Here is a 24,374-nt window from a genome sequence, read left to right on the forward strand (position 1 = left end):
TGAAAATTTATCTGTTTTGCTGGACTCTCTGTCCTCAGATGATTTTAATGACTGAAAGTTAATTGTAGCAGTTCCTAGTATCTTGTCCTGACACACTTTTGCCTCTGCATATTGTCAGGACCATCTTCTCCTACCCTGTACTATTTTATTCCACTACCTCACCACTATATTGCCAGTCATATATTTATACTACATTCATCTTTTGCTTTTACTTCCCTTTCTAAATGACTACTTGAAGAAAATAAAATGAAACAAGAAAAAATATAAACTCTTGTCTGCAGATGGATGGTGGATTTTTATTTTGTGAATTTAATATTTTTTCCAAATCTATTTGCATCTTTAGCATATTAGCTGAAAATGTGAAACTCCTTTCTCATTTTAATCATGTTTGAATTAAACGGGAAACTGTCATTTTGATCTAGCAAAAAACTCAAATATCAGCAATTTCATATGGCTTAACCTAATACATGTTTTATCCATGAAAAAAATAAAATAGTACAAGGTTAAGAGCACAGACTTGGTTCACAGATAGTTTGTGATTCATATACTGGCCTCACATGCCACTCTGTCACTTCGGGCAAGTTCCTTAAACTACCTTTCAGAGTTCCAGTGTCCTAAGAAATAAAATAACATAATATTATTTACCTCTACTGGTGATAAAGCAAACATGATTATTCAGTGTTTCTCAAACATATGTTAATCATGCTTCTCTTTCACAATTTTTTCTACATCTGCACTATTTTTATCATTATTAATTAACACTTTTCCTTAAAATGACTTTTTTACTTAGCCTTATCCTAAATTGTATATGATTTTAGTGGAAATCATTGAAAAAGCAAAAACATTTTGAACACTATGTTAAAGACAATTGTTCCTGAAGTTCATTAAAAAAACATACAAAGTTAAGCTCTTCATGAGAATTCCCCCATGTGAATATCATCTTTTTTTCCTAGAATTGTCATATCCCCAAGTCCATTTTTCTCTCAGAAGCTTCATATTTAGGAAAATCCTATCTGCTGTTTAGGAATTCCTCTCACTTTAAATACGTTGTGCAGTAGACACAACTGGAAGCAAATTTCCTAATTATGTGATATTCACTGTGAAATATCATGGGATCAATGAAGGAGAACAGCTTCATTAGTCCTATCATCTCTCCAAGTCTAGAAGAAAATGAAAGGGGAGTGATTGGGTATCCTGAGTTGATGCCCTTGGAGGTTTTCTGCCAACCTCACATTAATCCCTGTCTTCTTAAGCTTCTGAGCTTGAGCGGTGGGCAACTAATAGATCAAACGCACACCTTAAAAGGACTAGCAGTGATTTTCAAATATACAGTATTCTCACCTGGATTCTTGTTATTCCAAGTGTAATCCATGACCAAACAACATTGGCTTCACCTGGAAGCCTGCTAGAAATGGAAATTCTCAGACCCAACCCTCTGAATTGAAATTAGAAAACCCAGGTCGTCTGCATGCATATTTAAGTGAGAAGCTGTTACCAAGATTATGGGGCACTGAATCCAAATGCCCGGGATAGGAGTGTGGCTAGTGCATGTTCTGGCGCAGGCTTTGGGAATTGGAAGAAAAGGCGAGTGGCAGCAGGCAGGTGAGACATGCTCTTTATTGTCATGCGGGGGAGGGGGGATACAGCAGTGGCAAAAAGCATGGCAGAAATCATGGCGAGCACTTATATATGGCTCTCAACAATAGTGGCAACATGCCATGGGAAAGCGTGATCACATGGATTCACATAGGAGATAACACCTTGGTTAGATGAGTATGATGACTCATGCCTCCTGGGAAGGCCAGTTGGCTGGCGGGCAGGGCCGGAAAAAACACTGTGGCAGTCATCTTAGTTAGGCTTAAGAAACCTATTGCCTATACAAACGCACTTTCCCTTACAAGGAGTCAGAAAGATAACATTAAGGAAGTGAGATGAGTGGGGTATAAAAGAGGATAGGGAGTGGTGGGAACCATGGTAAACTAGAGAGCTTATGCTTTGTATATGAAGGATAATTGATATTCAATTTTACAGATTGTTTCCATGTGGGAAGGTAGGTTTAGGGTTGCTAAATCCTATTAGATATTATCAAGAGCTGCCAGATCTGATGTTTATAGGTAATATCTCATGATGTTTAACTATTGACAACTATTTTAACTTATTTTCAATTAATATGAGACCAAATCGGGCATATGGACTACTATTTGCTAATATCTAGTCAAGGCCTATAGTAAGGAAAAGAAATATTGCACCTCTTATATTTTCCTGGATAGATCTTGAGCCTATCCTCCAAAGTGAGGTATCACAAGAATGGAAGAAAAGGCACCACATGTACTCGCCATCAAACTGGCACTGACTGATCAACACTAAGGTGCTCACGTGGTAATAATATTCTTTGGGGGTTGGGGGCTTGGGGGAGGGTAAACTCACAACTAATGGATGTGGTGGGTGTTGTAGGGGTGGAAAGGGCACACTTCAAATCATGGTTTGGGTGTGGCAAAGTCATAACATGTAACCAAAATGTTTGTACCCCATAATTTCCTGAAATAAAAAAAAATTTAAAAAAATTCATAAGGAGAACACAATACATTTCTGTTAGATAATTGGCTTAAGACAAAATGGAATTTGATGTTTCTGAAGTAGGCTTGATATATTTAAATAAAGCTTGAAAATTATAAAAAAAATTTACTCAGTTAAAACATATTCTCAGAACCCTTTTCACAGTGGAATGAATGCTCTATATTTTCCTGCTTATTAGTATCATAGCCCACCACCACCCTTGTATCCTTCTATTTTAAAATTTATTCTGAGATTAATTTCAGGCTTTAGACACATGAAATCCCTTCGGTCAGCCATTCTTAGGCAGTTGACAGCCACACTTCTCTCTGTAAGTGGAGGTAAAGTCAGGATGAGAATGTAATAGTCTCATGTCAGAATAACTCCCAATAACTCCTTGGTCATTAGCAGTTGCCCTTATATTAATGTTAATATGAATAATATCTTGGTCTCTGCACAGTTTGGATGACTGGTGAATATAGATTAAAGTTACTTAGAGAAGTGATTATCAAACATGAAGGTCCATCAGAATCACCTGGAAGTCTTGTTAAAACACAGATTCCTAAATCACAACCCCAGAGTTTCTGATTCAGTAAGTCTGGGTCTGGACCAGCAAATTTGCATTTCTTCTTCTTTTTTAAAAAAATTTCAGGATATTATGGGGGTACAAACATTTTGGTTACATGTTATGACTTTGCCACACCCAAACCATGATTTGAGGCATGCCCTTCCCCCCCACAATGCTCACCGCATCCATTAGTTGTGAGTTTACCCACCCCCAACCCCCCAACCCCCAAAGAATATTACTACCACGTGAGTGCCTTAGTGTTGATCAGTCAGTGCCAGTTTGATGGCGAGTACATGTGGTGCCTTTTCTTCCATTCTTGTGATACCTCACTTCGGAGGATGGGCTCAAGCTCTACCCAGGAAAATATAAGAGCTGCTATATCACCGTTATTTTTAATAATTGAGTAATTCCATTGTATGCATATACCATATTTTATTAATCTACTCATGGATTGATGGGCACTTGGGTTGTTCCACATCCTTGCAATAGTGAATTGAGCTGCCATAAACATTCGAGCGTGGATTTCTTTATTATAGAATGTCTTTTGTTCCTTTGGGTACATGCCTAATAGTGCTATTGCTGGATCAAATGATATGTCTATTTTTAGCTGTTTGAGGTATCTCCAAATTCTTTTCCACAGAGGTTGCACTTCTGACAAGTTCCTGGGGGATGGGCTGATGCTGTTGGTCCAGGGCCCATACTTTGGGAACCACTAGTCGAGAGGAAAAGCAGGGCTCTATTTAGCTGGTAGACATTGATGTGACTGTACCCCAGTCATTAAAATATTGAACCACACAGTTTGCATGCTGAATGTCCCCATACACTCCCTGTCTACCTGCCACATAGCCATTCTGGCTCCACTCCCAAGAACCCCCAACCAGGCATTTCTATATCCTACCTATAAAAGGCAAAACACCTGACAAAACACTTAATGCATACATCCATTCATATTGATCAGTCCCTGAGTCCAGGCCTATAAGATGAAACCACAATCAAATATAAAAGATTGCTGGAGGTTCGGATTTTTAGGCAGAGCTCAAGAAATCTCCCAGCACCCAGGGATTAGTGTATGGTATCATATTGTGCAACTCTACTGCACCTTATGCAATCAAGCTGCACCTGCCTCCAGTTCCTCTGTGATGCCTCAGGGCCATTTCACGGGTTGTTCTTTCTGACTAGAAAGGCTCTATCCATTTCTCTTCACTACTTCTTACTTCAAGCTTTAGAGTTCTTCAAATATCAGAACTGCAATAAAGCTTTTTCTTACCTTACAGACTCAATTCACTTGCTCTCCTTTTATCCCAATTATAAGTAACTAATGGCCTAATGAGTTTCATGTAGTATCTGTGGCCTCACCTCCCCTTGTCCCATGTAAGCTCCATAACAGTAAGAGGCTGCATGGATCTCCCTCACCTCTCCATCCATAGTAGCTAGGTACTCAATCATTGTATATTTAATAAATGCATGAATCCATTTTCAAGTCTCAACTCTCAACCTATGTGTTCTGTGATGACACTGTTCCTGGTGACTGCAGGTCAACTTGGGACATCTCCCTGTGTACCCTCTGAAATGTATATGAATCTAACTATAATGATTTTCTTATCATATTATAATTGTTGATGTATCTATTTCTCCAGTAGTCTCTAAGCTACTTGAAACTGAGAATAGGTATTTTATTTTGTCCATTCCTAACAAATAGAAGTTTCTTGCATAGAAATGGAAGTCAGTAAATATTTCTTGAATGAAATATCTGTCCAAAAGCAAAAAAAAATTTTTAAATGAAATCCCTTATTAACTCTAAGAAATGTGTATTTCACTTGAAAAATTTTTTCAGGTATAGGTAATAATGTAGGATTTTTGCTTCAGTTTTTGAAATGTTAGACTTTCAGCTTAATATAATGCCAAACTGGGCAGGAAAACAACAAAGACAAGGAATGATACTGCAGCCAATTCTCATGAAATCTTATCAGGTCAGTTCTCCAGGGAGAGACTGAACCAATATAGTTGAAGGATTTATATACATCACAATACTGGGATGATGTTCATTGTCTAAGAGGTTTAAACCAGCAACTTTCAGTTTTTGCTTCCATTTAAACAGATGTTTCATCTTTGTTGTTTTCCATAAAAAGAAAATGTCAGCTCTGTGTTTGGTAAATGAAAGCTCATTCTCAGCTGTGTGCGGTGGTTCACGTCTGTAATCCTGGCACTCTGGGAGGCCAAGGCGGGAGGATAGCTTGAGGTCAGGAGTTCGAGACCAGCCTGAACAAGAGCGAGACCCCTAAAAATAGAAAAAAAAAATAGCTAGGTATGGTGGTGTGTGCCTGTACTCCCAGATGCTGGGCAGGCTGAGGCAGAAGGATTGCTTGAGCCCAGAAGTTTGAAGTTGTTGTGAACTAGACTGACACCATGGCACTCTAGCCAGGGCGACAGAGTGAGATTGTGTCTCAAAAAACAAACAAACAAAAGAAAAAGTACATTCTTATAAACTTCTGATTCCAATGTGCCTCAGGGTAAATGTGTCTATAAAATGTTAAAGGCCAATAAATAATGCAATTTAAATTATTTTACACACTCTCAAGAGTAAAGGGAACATGAAATACAAATTGGAAGAAATCTGTTAGTAGTCCCAGACTTTCTGGCCAGCTATGGAGCCATCACCTTTAACATCTGCGTTTTATGATAGTTGTTTAGTTCCCCCACCCCTTTCCCTGGAATTGTATATGAAGAGTGTTAGTGGTTTGTAACATTACATATAGGTTCCATGTTGGGGTTTGAATAGATTGGGATTAATATGCGAGGATAAAGTAGCTAATGAATTTGGTATCTTTGTGTTTAGTTTTAAATATACTTATTCTAATACAAGTTAAGCATTATGGTAGTTATTCTCTTTTTTCAGATTCATTTCACTTTTCCATTTCTTGCTTTGTTCAAGGACGATAACCTCTAGACTTTGAATCAGCCAAGTTCCCCTTGGCCTTTGGTTGTTAGAAGACTTTATACAATGGAAGGCAAGAAAGTGAAAGGGGAGATTGTGATATTCACCTCTTCTGTTTCTGCCACACCTGGCTATATGCACTGGCAGGGGTTGTGTTGCACTTGAGCTATAGCTCCTATTGCACAGCTCCTCTTCCATATCTCTAACACCTACTGAGCTCTAGGAACACTGCTCTTTTCCTCTCTCTCCTTCAGTTCCAGGGTTGCTAGGTCAGTTTTCTCTGTTGTTGGGTCCTTGATCCTTCACTAGATCTCTAGTTATTTCCCCCAACCATGTACATGAGTGTTTAAGTAGTCCACTGAGTTAAACATGTTTGAGTGTGTTTGAGTTATACTTGGGTTGTGCTATTGCATCCATTCAGCCAGTCTAAGTCTTTTAAGTGGGACATTCTGACCATTCACATTGAGTGTTAGTATTGATACATGGGATGCCCTTCTGTTCATCATGTTGGATGATATCTTATTGTTTTGTTTCCCTCTTGTGCTATTGTTTTACAAGAGCAGTGAGCTTTAACTTTTGGGTGTTTTTACACTGGTGGGTATCTATTGTGCTGTTCTACATAAAATATAATGCACCTTTGAGTATTTCCTGTAGAGCAGGTCTAGTAGCAACAAATTCCCTTAGTGTTTGCTTGTCTGGAAAAGTCTTTATTTCTCCATCATTTATTAAACTTAGTTTTGCAGGATAAAAAATTATTGTCTGTCAGTTGTTCTGTTTAAGAAGACTAACTATGGGTACCCAGTCCCTTCTGGCTTATAAAGTCTCAGCTCAGAAGGCTGCTTTTAGCCTGATGGGTTTTCCTTTATAGGTTACTTGTTGTTTTTATCTCACAGCTTGTAGAATTTTCTCCTTCATTTGGACTTTGGTCAGGTTGATGATTATGTGCCTTGGAGATGTCCTATTTGCTATGAATCTTCCTGGTGTTTGATGACCATCTTGTATCTGGATATCTATGTATCTGACAATACCAGGGATGTTCTCTTCAATAATTCCCTCAACTAGTTTCCCAGTCTTTTTACTTTTCTTCTTCTCCTCCCCCAGGGATACCTATAATTTGTATATTGGCTTCTCTCACATAGTCCCCTATTTCCCTGAGTGATTGTTCATTCTTCTTTGTTCTTTTTCCTGATCTTTGACTGACTGTGTTAGTTTGAAAGCTTTGTCTTCAAGCTCTGAGATACTTTCTTCTGCTTGGTCTAGTCTGTTGTTGAGGCTTTCTTCTATATTCTGTAATTCCATAAATGACTTTTTCATTTCTTTTAAGTTCTGTTATATCCTTTCTTATGCTGTCTATCTCTTTAGTGAGTTTTTAACATTTTTCATTCATGTCCTGGAATATTTTTTGGTTTCTTTGTTTTAGTTTTCAACTTTCTCTTCAATTCCATTCATCTTGTTTGCCATCCATATTCTGAATTCTGTTTCTGACATTTTGACAATTTACTTTGGTTGGGATCTGTTGTGATCCTTTGAGGGTGTCAAACTAGCTTGTTTTTTCATGTTGCCAGAATTCTTTTGCTGGTTTCTTCTCATCTGAAACCTCTTCTCTGAGCTCAGGGCTGATAGATTTTCAGCACATCTGTTGTCCTTTGCTGGGAACTCTCCTACTTAGTGGGAAGAAGGAGAAATCCCTAGATTGTGCTTCTGTGTCTTACTTTGGAGGATTGACCTGGTGGCAGAGGGATGGATGCACTGAGAGCCTGTAACACAGCTGTTCTCCTCAATCATCCCATTTCCCTGCGGTTGTCACAGTCCAAGGTAGTACTGGGGGATATTTGTTTGTCTTAGTGGGTTGGTCCCCAGGCCACTGTTGAAAGCTTGTGCAAGGGGCTTGGCAGGTCCCTCCCCATGGAGGTGTGTGGCATGACCTTCACTGGTGCTTGGGCAGGTCACAGAACCTCGATGGGCACCTGGACACATACATGGCACCACAGCCAGTGGCAGGGCATGCCACAGGACCTTGGCAGGTACCTGGAAAGTCTTGCTACTTTGATTTATTTGTTCGGCAGATACTCACTGAGTACAGGCTCTTTGTACCCAGGCCTGAAGTGACCACACTGAGCCTTTTGTCCATTTTGAAATTGGGTCATTTATTTTTCTTACTTTGGAGTTGAGTTCCTTATGTATTTTGGATATTAACCCTTTACCAGATATGTAGGTTGCAAATAGTGTTTATGTTCACTAGGTTATCTCTTCACTCTGAATTTTTTTCCCCCTGTGAAGAAGTTTTTAGTTTGTAAAATTATGTTTGTCTATTTTTGCATTTGTTGCCTGTGCTTTTGAGGTCATATCCAAAAAATGATTTTCCAGACCAATGTCATGAAGATTTTCCCATATGTTTTCTACTAGTAGTTTCATAGTTTCAAGTCTTACATATAGGTGCTCAATCCATTTGAAATTAATTTTTTTATATGGTGAGAAATAAGGGTCTAATTTTATTCTTCTGTATGTGGATATCCACTTTCCCAACAGCATTTATTGAAAAGATTGTCCTTTCCTCATGGTGTGTTTTTGGCACCTTTGTCAGAAATCAATTTGTTGTAAATGCATGGATTTATTTTTGGGCTTTCTATTCTGTTCTGTTGGTCTATGTGTCTGTTTTTATGCCAGTGCAATGCCTTTATTGTTACTATAGCAGAAGCTCTTCTAGTTGGAGACTTTAACCTTAGTGGGGAGATCAAAATCATCATTCCAAAAAGAACCATATTATTAGTGGATCCATATTGATTATCTTCTGTTTCTTATTGGTTATAACATTATTGTACATAGGGATATTAAGAGATTTCTGGCAAATGTCTTGTTCTTCTGATATAAATCTACTTGCTTCCCATTGCATAGGATCAACTCAAGTTATCTTTTGTGATTAAGTTCAGTATAGTAATGCCTTCCTTTGTTGATTCAGCAGTATGAGGATCCAAACATGGAGCAGGAGCATCTCAACTTCTAGTTTAAAGAAACCATGTATTAGTTTCTTATTAAAAATTTCCTCTTTAAGTCAAATTTCTTACTGATGAACAGGTAGTTTACAGATAAGCAAGGAAAAGAGGCTAAAATAAACTATGTGGTAATGAATTAGGTGGAGATATTAGCATGAACTCGAATTCAGCTTAATGAAGGTACAGATGATTACATATAAAAGTATTTATTGGTGACTACATACACATCCGTTCTTTCTTCTGTCAACCCAGAAGTCCTAAATGCAACAACATCCCATAAAGCAATGAGCACATCCAACAATAAGATCTTGGTTTCTAATATTATTCTCCAATAAAAGGACCCAGGACACTGTGGAGAAATGGCTGATTATAAAACTAGGACAGGAAATACAGGAAATGAGCCGGGTGCATTTTGTACTGCCAGAAAGTAAGGACATGCTCAAACCCCCTCCCTCAAAGAACACATTAATGGGGTATATTAAAGGAGCCATTGAAAGAGCTTCCAATATCCAAAGCTGAAACAGTTTGAGCAAAAACATAAAGGAAAAATTAATATTGGATTTAGCCCAAAGTATAAAATAACCATGCTATATAAGTAGGTAATTGAATGAATAAATAAATGGAATAGAGACAAATCTCCTGTGCAGAAGAACTCCAAATAGGTAGCTACTTTGCCCTCAAGGAAATATAACTCACCAATACTTAAGTGTTGGCTGTATATAGTGATTTTCTTATATTAAAAAAAAAAACAGTGTAGAAAGGGGAATGAGGATTAACTTTACAGTTAAAAAAAAACTGACACATTACTTTAGCCAGATGATAAAAGTTAGTATTAACACTGATAAGTCATTTTGAGCATATATATCCTTGACATAATGTGATTAAAGTGACCCATTACATCTGTGGTCTTTCTCTCAAAAACCCATAACCCCAAGCTAATTATAAGAAAAAACATCAGACAAATCCCTTTTTTTGGGTGGAGGGGGGCATGATACAAAATATCTGCCTAGCCAGTATTCCTTAAAACTGTCCGAAAAATTCTGAGAAACTGCCACAGCCAAAAGAAGACTAAGGAGATAAGACAACTAAATGTAACATGGAATCTTGGAAGAAATGCTGGAATAGAAAAAAAGTTTAAGTATAAGGATATCAGAATTGAATATAGACTCCAGTTAATAATAATGCACAGATATTGGTTCACTAATTGTAACAAATGTTCCATATTAATGTAAGATGTTTATAAAATGGGAGACTATGTACAAGATACACACTAACTCTCTGTATTACATTCTTATTATTTTTTGGTAAATCTAAAACTGTTCCAAAAAAATAAAGTCTAATAAAAAAAACTCAGTTATGTGTGTATTTTGTGTGTTTAAATGTACTGATTGATGGAAAATTCTGGTAACAATTTCATAAATTATAATAATTCCTAATTCAAATTATGTCCTTTTAAGATCAATGTTCATTATATTATGGTTTTGGAAAATGCTTGAAACATGACTTTCATAAAGACTATTTACCTTATTTTTTTTTTTTGAGACAGAGTCTCACTCTGTTGCCCGGGCTAGAGTGAGTGCCGTGGCGTCAGCCTAGCTCACAGCAACCTCAAACTCCTGGGCTTAAGCGATCCTACTGCCTCAGCCTCCCGAGTAGCTGGGACTACAGGCATGCGCCACCATGCCCGGCTAATTTTTTGTATATATATATTTTAGTTGTCCATATAATTTCTTTCTATTTTTAGTAGAGATGGGGTCTCTTTCTTGCTCAGGCTGGTCTCGAACTCCTGAGCTCAAACGATCCGCCCACCTCGGCCTCCCAAGGACTATTTACCTTAAAATGTATATTAACACTTATGATTTGCATCTCAAATTTTGGATGGATTAGTGAATAAACCTCAATTTGTATTTTCATCTTCGATGTAAAGTTGTTATAATTAATAGTCAAGGTGTTAGTCTATGTCCCTGATGCTAGTAATTTAATTGGAAAGATTTGAGAACTTGGTTTTAGGGCTCATAGCTGGGCTGTGAACCTAGGCCTTTGGACTTTCAATCCATTACCCAGCCTGCTATTTTGTATATCTTTGAAAAAAATACCCTTTCACTTATCTATTTCTGCATATCAAATGACTTCAAATTTAGTGGCTTGAAACAAAAATTTATAAATTCATTGTGATTATGTAGATCAAAAATACAAACAAAATTCAGCTAGATTTTTCTTCTACTTCCAGTGATGTAACTGGGGTCATTCCTTGGCCTTCACTGAGCTGGAAGCTCACTTCTCAGATAGCATTTGAGGTCACTCTTACTTGGTCTTTAATCCATCAGTAGTCTAGCCTGGCCTCCATTACACTATGGAATCTGGCCTTCAAGAGAGAGAATTCATATGCTGCTGGTTCCTTAACAGCCTACTTTGGAACTGCTACAGTATCAAATTATGGCACATTCTATGGTCAAAACAAGTCATGAGGCCAAACCATATTCATGGTGATGGGAAATAGACCTCATCTCTTGATTAAGAAGAGTGACAAGTGATCTTTAACCATAACACATACTAAAATAATGGCAATAGGAAAAACAATTGCCAAGATATACTGCTAACTCAATTATCAGAGATGATTTGCACTTTAGTTAGCATGTTCACATTTAGTTGGCTTTGCGAAACTTTCTAGAGATGAGGATGTTAACTGTTATAAATCTGAGAAAGAATAGCTTCAGGGGTGATCAATAATGGGCTTTACTTACATTTTTCTTAATGTCCATCAGATGCCAAAGAATGTAAACATGATGTAAATTTTAAATTCTGCTGTTTTACCTAGTTGTATATTTGGTAATAATAAGTAAAGTTGCTTTAATATAGGTAATAATAGACTTCTTTCAACTTTTCAGTTTACATAAAGTTTTAATGGATCTTCAGAATCAGAAACTAAAAGAATTAAATGACTGGCTAACAAAAACAGAAGAGAGAACAAGGAAAATGGAGGAAGAGCCCCTTGGACCTGATCTTGAAGACCTAAAACGCCAAGTACGCCAACATAAGGTTAGTGTATTGGATGCTGTATGCTTTCTATTAGAAAACAAAATCTATGTGTATATGTAATACCCAGATGTCATGGTTCACAGGAAAGAATTAAAGCTTCAAATGAGCAATAGTTTAAAATTATTTTACTTAAGATATTTTTGCAATCTTTGTTGCTATGCTTTGAATAAGTCCCCTCCAAAATTCAGGTGTTGATAATGTGATAGTATTAAGAAGTTGGTTCATTAAAGGGTGATTAGGCCATCAAGGCTACCCCTTTCTGAATGGGATTAAGGCTCTCATAAAAGAGACTTCAGACAGCCTTTGGCTATTTCTTGCCTTTCCACCTTTCACCATGTGAGGACGCTGCAATAAAGCCCTCAGTAGATGCTGGGACCTTGATCTTGGATTTCTGAGCTTCCAGAACTGTGAAAAATAAATTTCTATTCTTTATAAATTACCCAATCTCCGGTATTTTTGTTAGAGCAGCACAAACCAGTCTAAGCAAATTTTTCCAAATAAAACATAACTAGGATTTTCATATTTTTAAAAAATCAAATATATTCCTGGAAAAGAACAGAGTACACTATGTGATTCATTAAAATTTTGCTTTCATAAAAGAGAGTTGCTGCAGGGATTACCTGGAATAGAAGTTTAAATAATAAGTGTAAGGTGTTTTTTTTTTTAACATATTTTTACCCAAGCTTGATGAAAAATTAGAATCTGTAACATTGCATTACTATAAAATACAAAGTCTTTTAATTTTAATATTTCCATCTTACCTGTCTTCAGTTTATTTGTACATTTACAGTTATGCTCCCTGGTTGCCAAGAAGCATTTTTTGTTTCTGTGATTGGGATTTCTACAAGAATATTTCTGATCCAAAATTGTGAGGGTATATCATTCTAATAATCACTATAAAGTATCAAAACCAGCTCTGAGTTTTATTGTTGGAACAGGGACTTGCTCAGTTCATGAGGAGACACACACAGAGAAGAAGCATTATGGTTGGCCCAGGATTAGGGTTGCCACATTTAGCAAATAAAAATACAAGAAGCCTCTTTAAATTTGAATTTCAGATGAAAAACAAGCAATTTTCTTAGTGTAAGTATGCCCCAAATTATTCATTGTTTATCTGAAATTCACATTTTGCTGGGTTTCCTTTATTTTATCTGACAACTCTACTCAAGATCTGTTGTTCTTAGCTTTATGGCTTTAAATGGGAATATCTGTTCCCTTATCTCATACCACCTAAATCTGCTTTTTGTCCAACTTCATTCTTTCTTTTTATAACATTTTATTGAATGTTTTACAGTTCCTCCAGGCAGGATAAAACATATCTTTCTTTCTAAGTTCTAGAAGTTTTTTTTTTCTTGTTCTTATTTAATGAGCTTTAGGTTTCAATGACAAATGGGGCAGCCCTTGCTACTATTACCCCCAGCAATCCATTGGCCAAACACTTTAAGGTAAGCATTTAAGGAGAGCTATAGCTATGGTAACCCCCATAATACAGCATCAGGAAAAAAGTATCAACTGTTTTATAATTATCACATGGAAATTATGACTATAATATGTTAAATTTTCACATACATCTGATAAAGAAGTTATATCCAATGCTAGTTATCTAACTCTACCACTTTGCCGGCATGGATCATGCATTCCTCTAATTGACATTGTGCTTGCCCTCTTCCCCTTGGCTCACGCTGGAAGTTGCATGCAGACACTTTCTTTATACACCAATGGCTTCTGTCTCAGGACATTCGCTGACACAGGAGCATTTCAGCCAGTTTAAAGGTAGACAGGAAATGGAGTTAGTGCCACCACGCCAGAGCAGTCTTTAATCAATGAAGGATGAAAGTTGATGGATAAAGCCCACAGAATTTGTGTCCTATGGTGAGACAATTCCAAGATGTGTTCCCCACAGTCTATAAGATTCCCTGGCAAAACTGAGCCCCAGATCTCCACAGGATAACTTGCACATTCTTGTACTCTTATAATGCCTCATGAAATCACCTCCCAAATAAACTATTTGTTCCTACATCTTTTGCTCAGGAACTGTTTTTGGAGGAACCTAACTTAACACAACCTTCTTGCCTTGGAAGCCTGCATTCTACTTCCAGCTCTACCACTAACCGGATTCGTGATTTTTCAGAAATCACTTTGTCTCTCAAGTTCTTTATGCCATCATTTTGGACATAAAAGTGTTGAGCCAGGTGGTTTCTAGTGTTCCTTCCAGTCATGGTTTTATTGTATCCAATAGTTTTAGAACATGAGGTATTTCAGAAAAGAGAGAAATTAGGCCAGTAACACTGAACATCAGAAGGCAGGATGCTGGCACTGGATGCCTGGAATATAAAAAGAAAGCCAGGAAAAAGAGATCCCGAAAAGAAGTGGAAGAATGTTAGAGTAGCCATAAGGTTGGATAACTTAGAGTAACTAAGTTACTCTAAGAGGAAAGGTGTTAGCTTGGGATTCTGAACAGACTCTTCATTAAGGTTAGACAGACCATCCAGGATCTTCATATTCTGACAATTGACTTGAATGTTTTGCACTTTCCTCTGGAAGATATAAAGTGAATGAAATAGAAAATATTTGACTAATATTGCCATAAAATTTGAACAGACTGTCTATTACTTGAAAATATGCTATCTCTGATGAGTACGAAATTGCTTGAAGGAAATAATTTGAAACAAAAAAAGGCAACAGGATTATATCTAAGTTGATTATATAATGTTTTACATCCAGGAATTATTTATATAAAATACATAAAGAGAACAGAGGAATTGGTTTGCTGGCTCAGAGAATGAGGCCAACTCCTACCTTTAACTATTCAAACACACTTCAAGACACGTTATTTTTTAGCAAATTAAGATAAGAGAAATACTCATAGTCAAGAGAAGGCCTGACCATTGATAATACTCTCTTGTTACATGGAAATAATTTTGGTGAGAATAACATGACTTAACAATATCAAACAATTCAAAAAAGAGTCAAATTTATTTAAACATGAAACATGTACAGTATATTTCTTAAAAGTACACACTAAAAGGAATAATATTTGTTAGTCTTGCCATCCTTCATTTCTTCTTTAGGTAACTGAGTTCAAACTAAAGCCTTATTTAAATAGTCATTGGATCACTTTGTAGCTTCTCTTCCTAAGAATTGTAAATCAATGAAAATAAAGAAATTTATCCTTCTTACAGCAAAATATATCAGTAACTTTGGAGTATCCAAAAAAGTCACCCCCCTGCTGTATCACCACACTTTTAATCTAATATAATATTTAGATTATTTATTTGTAGCTTTGCATAGACAGATATTAAATCCTTGAGTCATCCCTATTGTTTTTCTGAAAGATGGTTACAAATGGCAAAATTAAAAAAAAATACAGACTTCATTGCTGGGAATCGATTTAAATTCTGCTCAGATCAGAGGGCATGCACTCTCTCTCTCAATTGGAGGGCAAGATAAAAATGTTTGCAAATCTTGTAAGTACACCGTGAATATTACAGATATGCTTCTGTATATTTTGTGACAGGACCCTTTGCCATCTCCATTTCAACAGCATTTTATTAGGAGGCAGGCTGGAAATTCAAACACTGAAATGCCATGAAGATAAGTCACTTTTACTGAATCTGACAATTAGGCAAGGTAGAGGAATTGATCCTATATTGATGGTTACTATTAAATCTAGCCAAACTGTTAACTCTGGGTAACTCAGAAAAGTTCAATTGGCTGCACAATTTGGAAGAGATCATTCATTATTTCGCTATTGCTTTGGGGAGAGAATTTAGAGGGTTGCTTTAGATCTGAGGCACCCAAGAGTAATTCTCTCTGGAGAGTGAACAAATAAAACCTCTCATTTCCCTGTGAAGAAACATGTCAGAAATAATTCTAGCTGGTCATATCTGTCTTAAGGGATAGACTTTATTAGTGATATTGATAAGGAATGAAAGGATTTCCCTTGAAGGGGTAGTGATAATATCAAGGAGTAAAAGCCTTGAGCTTTCATTAATGGGAAAGAAATTTGCCATTTTGGAAGGCATTTTCATCAAAAGGAAAATATTCGACTCTGGAGTTTTTGTCTCCTGGTACAGTCAGACAGGGACAGAGTTTAAAGTTTAGTTTACTAGCTAGATTTCCGATCCTTTTGAAAGATTTAGACTTTCATTATAGATACATTGTCTTAGTGACAGCATTATCAAAGTCTTTACAAATTATTCAAATTTGCAGATGTAAATGTAACATGTGCACTGTATTCTGACTCCAGTGAGTTTTCTATGTTAATACTGACTAATACAAATTAAATAACCTCTTAGAAGCTCAGACATCTATTCTTTCCTTGCAGCTTAATCTCAAATATTTGGGTTGCCAAGATTGTGAAATATCCTCATCTGGTGACCTTTAAAATGATCTAGATGTTCATGTAACAGGGAAGGTTTAGGTCTAATCCTGCCAAAGGGTCTGACATTTCATTTCATTCCATTGCATTCTATTCCATATCACTGAACAAACACTCATTAAAGTACATGGGTGCTGTGAAGAATACAGAAACTAATCATGTATGGAATCCTCCTCAAGAAGCTCACATTCTAGCATATCAAATAAATTAACAGAAAACAAGTGACCATTATACATGGTGAACTAGGGCAAATGGTATGAGAGAGTTGAAAATAGTGATTTGTTTGAGCAAAGGAAATAAGGTAGGAAAATGTCTGATATGTCATTTGTTGGATCACGTGTTGTAGTTATAGTACACCAGTGTTATGTTAAATGCTGGAGGATTAAAGCCTGGTTGTAGAAGATCTTGTATATAAGAATCAGGCATTTGTAGTTATCCTATGAGTAAGAGGGAGTCATTATTGATGAGAAATTAAACTAAAGAGAGCAGCAACTTAGGAAAATTTATCTTAATATTTAGGAAGACACATCTTGTAAGATAAATGAGAACACAGAGAAGCAGGAGGCCAGAAAACATGTTAGGAAGATATTGCAGAAAGTGCATAAAGCCTCAATGAAAACATTATGAATGAAATCATTATCAATGGCATTTGTGAAGAGGTATAAGAAGCATTTTAGACACCAACAGGGGAACCAATAGGACTAGATTTACGGAATGAGCAAAGAGCTTGAAATAATAGATTCTGAGACAGGGCAATTGGGAGCCCAGAGTTGGAATTAAGAAAATAGGTAATATAAAAGGGAAATGAAATAATTGTGAGGAGGATGAGTGATTCAGGTAAGCCTGAGAATACCATAGAATCAAGTAGTACTTTTAGTGCCTAGCAAGCTCTCTCTTATCTTTAGCAAAATCAAAATTATATATTATTATAATAGTTACTGCTGTGAAGTTTCATTTTATTTTCTATCCTTTGCCCCCATAAGTGCTTAATAAAAGTTTGATAGTTATGGTGGTAAAGATAAACAATATAATCAAGGAAAAAATGCTAGACTACAACCAGAGAGCCAGACCTCTTCTGTGTTGTTCCAATGCCTAGCAGAGTACTTAGCAAATATAATAATTGATGCTTAGCAAATGTTTTTTGGAACAGATGTTTCAACAATTCTGACTAGTTCTATTACTCCAACAGGCTTCATCATTGCTACCTTTCTGACAGGGATTTGAAAATTTGACAATTTATATAAACAATAAAATGAGTAGGAACAAGAAAATAACTCATAATTGTGAAGAAAAAACACATCTGTAAAGTGACTTATGTGAAGATATTATGTCTAGTATCTTCTGTCTGTCTCTAACTTTTCTTCTATCCCTGTTTCATTTCCTTATTCAAATATCTTAATAGTTGTAAACTATTGCCTATAAAATTGATTTGTATAGTAATATTCTTTTGACATTAATAAGTGGAAGTTAATGGAAAAAACATGACACTCATATAGTCTACATAGTAGTATGTGCATGATAGTTATTTTTTAATCTAGTTGAGAAGACATCTAACTTTTCAGCAAAATTCTATTAACAAGCAGCAGATTCCAAGGATAACTTTGCATGTTAGATTATGTTATTGATTATTAAAATTATGATAATGATAAAATCCATACTCATGATCTTAGTTTTATAAAGCAAGTGATTCTAGCTAACAAAGTACTATTTTAATTAGAAATTACTGAGCATTGATTCAGTAGCATTGGCCAAAATGTCACAGCCTTGTTTTAAAGTACATCAATGCATCTACTCATTATACCTTCCCAAGAGCCCCTCATTTTAGAAGCTTAACTTTATTTTTATGCTTAATTACTCTAGTAATTATTATTCATTAAAAGTTTCTGGCCTCTGAGTTGAGGTTTAAAGAAAGGAAAATAAAGAACCCTATTTATCACTTACTGAGTTAGTCTCATGTAAAGTGTCTCTATTTCCCAGAACCAGTCCTCTACCAATCAATTTCAGTTATCTTAAATAGGTAATGTAATATTAATAATGTAAATGAATTATTTACCTATATAAATAATTTTAGAATTCATTTTATTGGAAACCTTTTTACAAGAAAGCTCCAACAGATATGGAAACATGAATTTTAAGGCAATAATTTTCTATGACAAATACATTCTTGTATCTTATAACAAAATGCATGACTATAAATCCAATCCTATGTTAAAAATAAAGTTGAATATGGCACTATCTCTGTCAAAAGAATATAAAATTGTTAACTACAGAATACTATCATTTTATGTTTAATATTTCTGTTATGAACAGAATGATTTCTAGTATTACAACTGGTAACACTCTATTCAGTGGAACTAATGTTAATGTATACTAGATGGCATTTTATATTCTGTTAATAATTAAAGATCTAGGGCATGTCTAGTAAGAATGAAAACACTAATAAATCAGACGTTTTTACATGATGATCTATAGCTTTGGCACACTGAGAATATTTAGTATTGGAAAAATACATAATCTGATTACCAAGAGAATTAGAAATAAATACTGATGCTCAAGAGGGATGTTTCCTTGCATCTTAGCCTAAGAATGAAATGATAAGGTGAAGATGTCAGAGAGAGAAGGAATAAGCATTTCCTCACTATCTACCAACTCTACTAAGTAGTGTGCTAGCTGATTCTAGTGTATTATCTCATTTAAATCCAGTACTAAACCTTTCCTGGAGGGATTTTAATCCTTCATTTTACAGATAAACAAATGTGTTCAAAGAGGTTAAGGAGTTGCCCAAGGGAACTTCAATAGTAATTGGTAGACTCTGATTTTAACTTTGACCTGTTTGCTTTTGAACCCAATTTCTCTCCTTCTGACAGTCCAGTGAAGCTTGACTCTACTTGACACCCTAGAAGCTACAGCAAATGCAAAGTGGCAAAGACATTTGGGGATATTGTGGCACTTGATTTCCTAGGGTTGGGAATGTCCCGATGGAAGAGGCAGAGACTGAGTTTATATATTCATAAGAAGTCTTCAAACTTAGAGTAAGCAGTAGGGAAAGAGAACATGTTAGTGGTGGCTATGCATGAAATGCTCAGAGTCAAAATGCTTAAGGAAATTATTTGTCAACATTAATCCTGCACCTCTTTTTTTAAAAAATAGAGGCAAAATGGACTAGAAAGGGAACAACAGAAAACACAGATGTGTGATAAGAATGGCAATACTGTCTGAAGAGTAATCAGTAGAACTGGGAAAATCAGTAGAACTGAACCTCACAACTATTAGCCAATCAATGTATATCATTTCTCTGTTCTCTACCTGAAAACTTCCACCTCAATTTCCTCTCCCAATAATCCTGTTCTCTTCTTTTTCAATAATTATTGTCACACTAAAAGCATCTTCTCATTATTTAGTAGACGTTTTGGTGTTCACTTTAATTTGATTTTAATGGTATAACTATATGCGGGATGTCTGGATGGATGCATGCATGGATTGTAGAAAGAGGAGAAAAGGCCAGAGATTTGAGGGCTATCACTTAGTGACTAGAGTTTTTCCTTCTCACTCCATGACAGACTTCTGACTATGCTAATTTTCAGCATTATATGACAACAGTAGATCAAGTAGTTTAAGGCTACTCTTGTTAATATCATGTAAATAATTTGGAAGTTTTATAAGGATTTAAAACTAATATATTTCTCCAGGCCCTAAAATTTTGCTGTAGCTTTAGCACTTCTCCTGAATTTCTAAAACCACATTCTTTTTCTGTACTTATGACATTATTAGAGGATGGTGGTCAGAATGGATGAGATGAGGGTGAGTTAGGTGAATATTGTTGGGTTCTTGAAGTTTGATTTAACATCTTTGTGCCTAAATATGGATTTTTAAAACCAACTAGATACTAATATGTATTGAGTTTATATTGTGGGCCAGGCAAGATGCTAAGCAATTATACCTTATTCAATCTTCCTAACCCCATAAAAAATAGGTACTCTTATTATCCCAATTTTACAGTTAGGAAGCTGAGGCTTGGTGTGGTTGAAAACTTTCTCAAGGTTGCATGGCTGGTTAATGATGCATCAGGAATCAAACATAGGAAATCTGATTTCAAATCTTGTATCTTTGACTACTATAATGCTGTCTCCTTGTAATTGTGCACACTGTTTAGTCGATTTAGTTCATAGCATGTCCTTTCCTACTTATATTCTGAAATGTGTAGAGGTACATCGTCTGTTTTTAGAATAGTTTTTCATGTTTATTGAGTTCCCTTCCTGTTATTGAGAAGCGTTTAGTGCTTTTACAATCTTTTAAATCTCTCCATTGAAATGGTCTTTTAGAACCCCCCTTTGGTAGCTTACGAGTTGGCAGAAACATAAATATTCATTTGTACAAAAAGGTAAAAACAATGGGTTCTGATATAAACACCAGTAAAGCTATGCAATCAGTTTTAAGTAAATGGATATCAAAATTCTAGGAGAGTCCATTTGGGAAGCTTGTTTAAAATATTCAGCTAATTTACAACTAAGTTATATACCATAAACAGATCCTCATGGGGAGCTAGACAATACTGTGATCAGCCAGGCTTAGCAAAGTTAATATTTGACTGAAAATAAAATTAGAAGTCATTTCTAGATCATTTCATTCAGGGCAGTAGGAGATATAGAGCCTGGCCCAGTGCAGAGGTGATGGAAAGAAGGAAGTAAGTAAGAACGGGCCGTAGGAGAAAAGGGAGGGAGAAGGATCAACTGTGTACCTCCCCAAAAGTTCCTAAGAAATGCTAAAACTTTTTGATTTGGACTTGAAGCTTTTATTTGAAAAAATCAATTCACATCCAGATGTATTGCATTAGCTAATTGATCATTAGTATCAAAGGACTTTTTGTTCCTGAGACAGCTTTTCTAAGATATTACTTTCTAAGATATTAGACTAATCCCTATTCCTACAAACATCTGGTTTCATAAGATCCTTTGCAAATTTTGTATTTGATGTAAATTTTGTTCTCATCAGTCTACCCTTATATGTGCATTTATTTGGCTAAGCTAAAACACTTCTAACTACTTAAACTTAACATTTGTAACTAAACATCTTCCTAATTAATTTTAAAGTGATTTTTCTTTTTTTGGAGACAGTAGATGGCCTTAGAATCCATTAAGAACACATGGTCTGTGTTGTTTCTAGATGCATGTGTGTGTATGCAGGACCTATAAGTATTGGTGATTTCCTATTGCTTAATCAATAAAGTAAGAGGAGGAGTAAAATAAACTATATACTTAGGTAATCCCTGCCATTTTCTGTTTGTGATAGCTGAGTCCATACTGTGGCCAAAGGAATAGATGAGTAAAACAAAGGCTCACAAGAGCTTAAAGGAGACCCAACCTTGTTTTTGTTTTCTGTTGCACTACCTTTCTGTTAATTATTGCTCTTTACTTCTAAGCATCAAATCCAAAAATTCAGTAGGCTTACATATTTCCATGTCTTTATTTTCTAAGCATTATTTCACATGTGTGCTAAGAAAAGATAAAATAGCGTAGCTAGAGCAAACACTGAGTGACTCTCCAGTGGTGGTTCTAAGTTACTTTTGGAAACCACCTTGACATGGGTGAGAGCCAGAAGAATTCAGTACCATTTATGACATTTGAAGAAAGTAGAAGAAAAGCCATGTGTAAATCATAAAATTGGGAACATGTAATAAGGGAGTAACAAATTTGGTCAGACCCTTTAACTAGAGAATTATTTAGAAGAAATACAATTATTCACAGAGGTATAACAAAATCTAAGTTTGTCAAATCTAACCATTTTTGATGTTAAATTTCACTGTTGGCCTTTTCTCTTGTCATAAGGAAAAAATTGTTATTTGACATTAGAGAACAAACATCGCTGACATTTGTATCTACCTAATAATGATATAGAAATTTAATTAGGAGCATGAGAGATTTTTTAATCTGGTAAATGTTACAAAATCATTTCTTTAATGAAAATAATGAAAACAAATACATAATAAAATACCTAGTATGTGTGTATACTTGTGTATGTATATATATATTATTTGTAAGGTTTTAATATTGAAAAATGTATTTTAACAATCATAACATTTTAATTTGAAGGTATTATTTTATGAAAGGCAAAAAATTTAGTATACTTCTCTGGGGATACATCTATATTTGGAAATAATTTGGCTCATATTTCAGGCTTAATTAGCACATCAAGTGTAAATCTCCATTGAATAAATCTAGCTATGAGAACTTGAAATCCATAAGAAGTCAATATTTAACTAAAAATTTAATTAAATATAGCTTTATAAAACTTAGTGTATTTTAAAAATTTAGTAGTCTTGAGAATCCATGTCTTCCCAACATCAATGATCAAGGCCCTTATTCATGGATACCTAGGTTGGCAGAATAATTTAACTTTTTAAACCCATCTTTTTGTATTTGGCATTTGCTATTTGTTAAAAAAAAAAAGGGACTCTAGATATTGGACATTTTAAAATCTTTTGTCTATTGCTAATGTTGGAAAGATTAGCTAATACTGTGACATTCATTAATGTTTATTTTTGGAGTTGAGGTCTGAAAAAATAGGAAATATGAATATAATTTTGCGATAGCTCTGTCTTATAGCTATTGGGTATGCTCGGAAAAGTCAGTTTAACCTCTTTTAGTTTAATCTCTGATTAGGAAAAGAGATATAATTTTTAAAAGTCATAGAAAAGAAAAGATATTAGAAATAGCATTAAGTCAAATGTAGCTTATGCTAATCTACTCCAGTGCTGTGTGCTCTTCAAGATAGTAAGTCACTGTTGAGAGACATCCCCCTGTTCCTTTATTTCCCTCTGCTCACTATAAGTCCAAATGGTTCTTGTGTGTGATTTTTAAAGTGATTAACTCACACCTAGCTTTAGTGGTACTTTGTGTTAACACTTCTGCAAAAGCATAAAATGCAAACTCTTGATCGATATAGCAAGAATACCATTTCTGATTATAGTAAAAATAGATGAGCAGAACAAAATCTGACATGTAAGTACTAGAGAAAATAAATAGTACATTTGATCCACGTATGCTTTAGAAAGATTCAATCTGAGTTTGGAAATAAGCATTTCATGGATCAAACAATGATTTTCTTATGTTTCTTTACTAAAATATATTAAAAGAGTTAAAATAACTATTTCCTTGTAAAATATGAAAAGTATGGCATAATTTTCTAGTACTTTTTAAAGTATTTAATTATATATACTCATATTGAATGACAGGGGAAAAATTGGCTAAATTCAGAACACTAACTTATGATACATTGGCCACCAAATTATTATTTTAATTATTGTTTTAAAAGTTCCTGGATGAAAAAAAAAAATAAATAAATAAATAAAAAAAAGTTCCTGGATGACACATCTAAAATGTTCTCAGTCCTGGCTTATATAATTCAGAAAACACAGACTCAAGATGACTGTCAAGGACCACTCTGAATGTTAATGTTTCCATTTTCAGCCTCATGGCAGAGTTTTATTAACCAGTGTAAGCTCTGGAATGTCAAAGGCGTGATAGGCAGTATAGACTCCACACACAAAATAGATGCATAGTCATTTTATACTAAATTGCTTCACTTGAAAATGTAGCGTGAAAATCTAGAGAGAGGAAGTAAAAATAAGTGATTTTACAGTGTTCTAAAATGTTGAGGCTTGAAAAATAAAAGGCCTAGGATAAAAATGCTCATGCATTTGAGATTGTGATTCAGCCACTCTAATAGGTTCCCCTACACCTGCCATAGGGTTTGAATAAATAAGAGCTAGACAGACAGATGCCAAGTGTCATTGTTTTCCAAGTAGGAACATTAGTTTGCCAGAAAGTAACAGGACATGTCCCAAACTTCTTCTCCTTTTTTGTGTTATATAATAAAATGTTCTAAGGAAACTATTTGGCTAGAAGT

The 24,374-nt window shown here is 35.3% G+C and overlaps 1 protein-coding gene across 1 annotated transcript in view; it reads left to right on the forward strand.

Moving 5' to 3' along the window:
- Positions 1-24,374, forward strand: part of DMD (dystrophin) — a 1,602,346-nt gene that overhangs the window by 167,977 nt on the left and 1,409,995 nt on the right. Inside the window, exon 7 of the mRNA XM_069463910.1 lies at positions 11,938-12,088. Within this exon, the coding sequence (XP_069320011.1) occupies positions 11,938-12,088 (151 nt within the window). The remainder of the gene's footprint in view (positions 1-11,937; positions 12,089-24,374) is intronic.

This window comes from Eulemur rufifrons, chromosome 30 (assembly GCF_041146395.1).
Source record: "Eulemur rufifrons isolate Redbay chromosome 30, OSU_ERuf_1, whole genome shotgun sequence".
Lineage (NCBI taxonomy): Eukaryota > Metazoa > Chordata > Mammalia > Primates > Lemuridae > Eulemur > Eulemur rufifrons.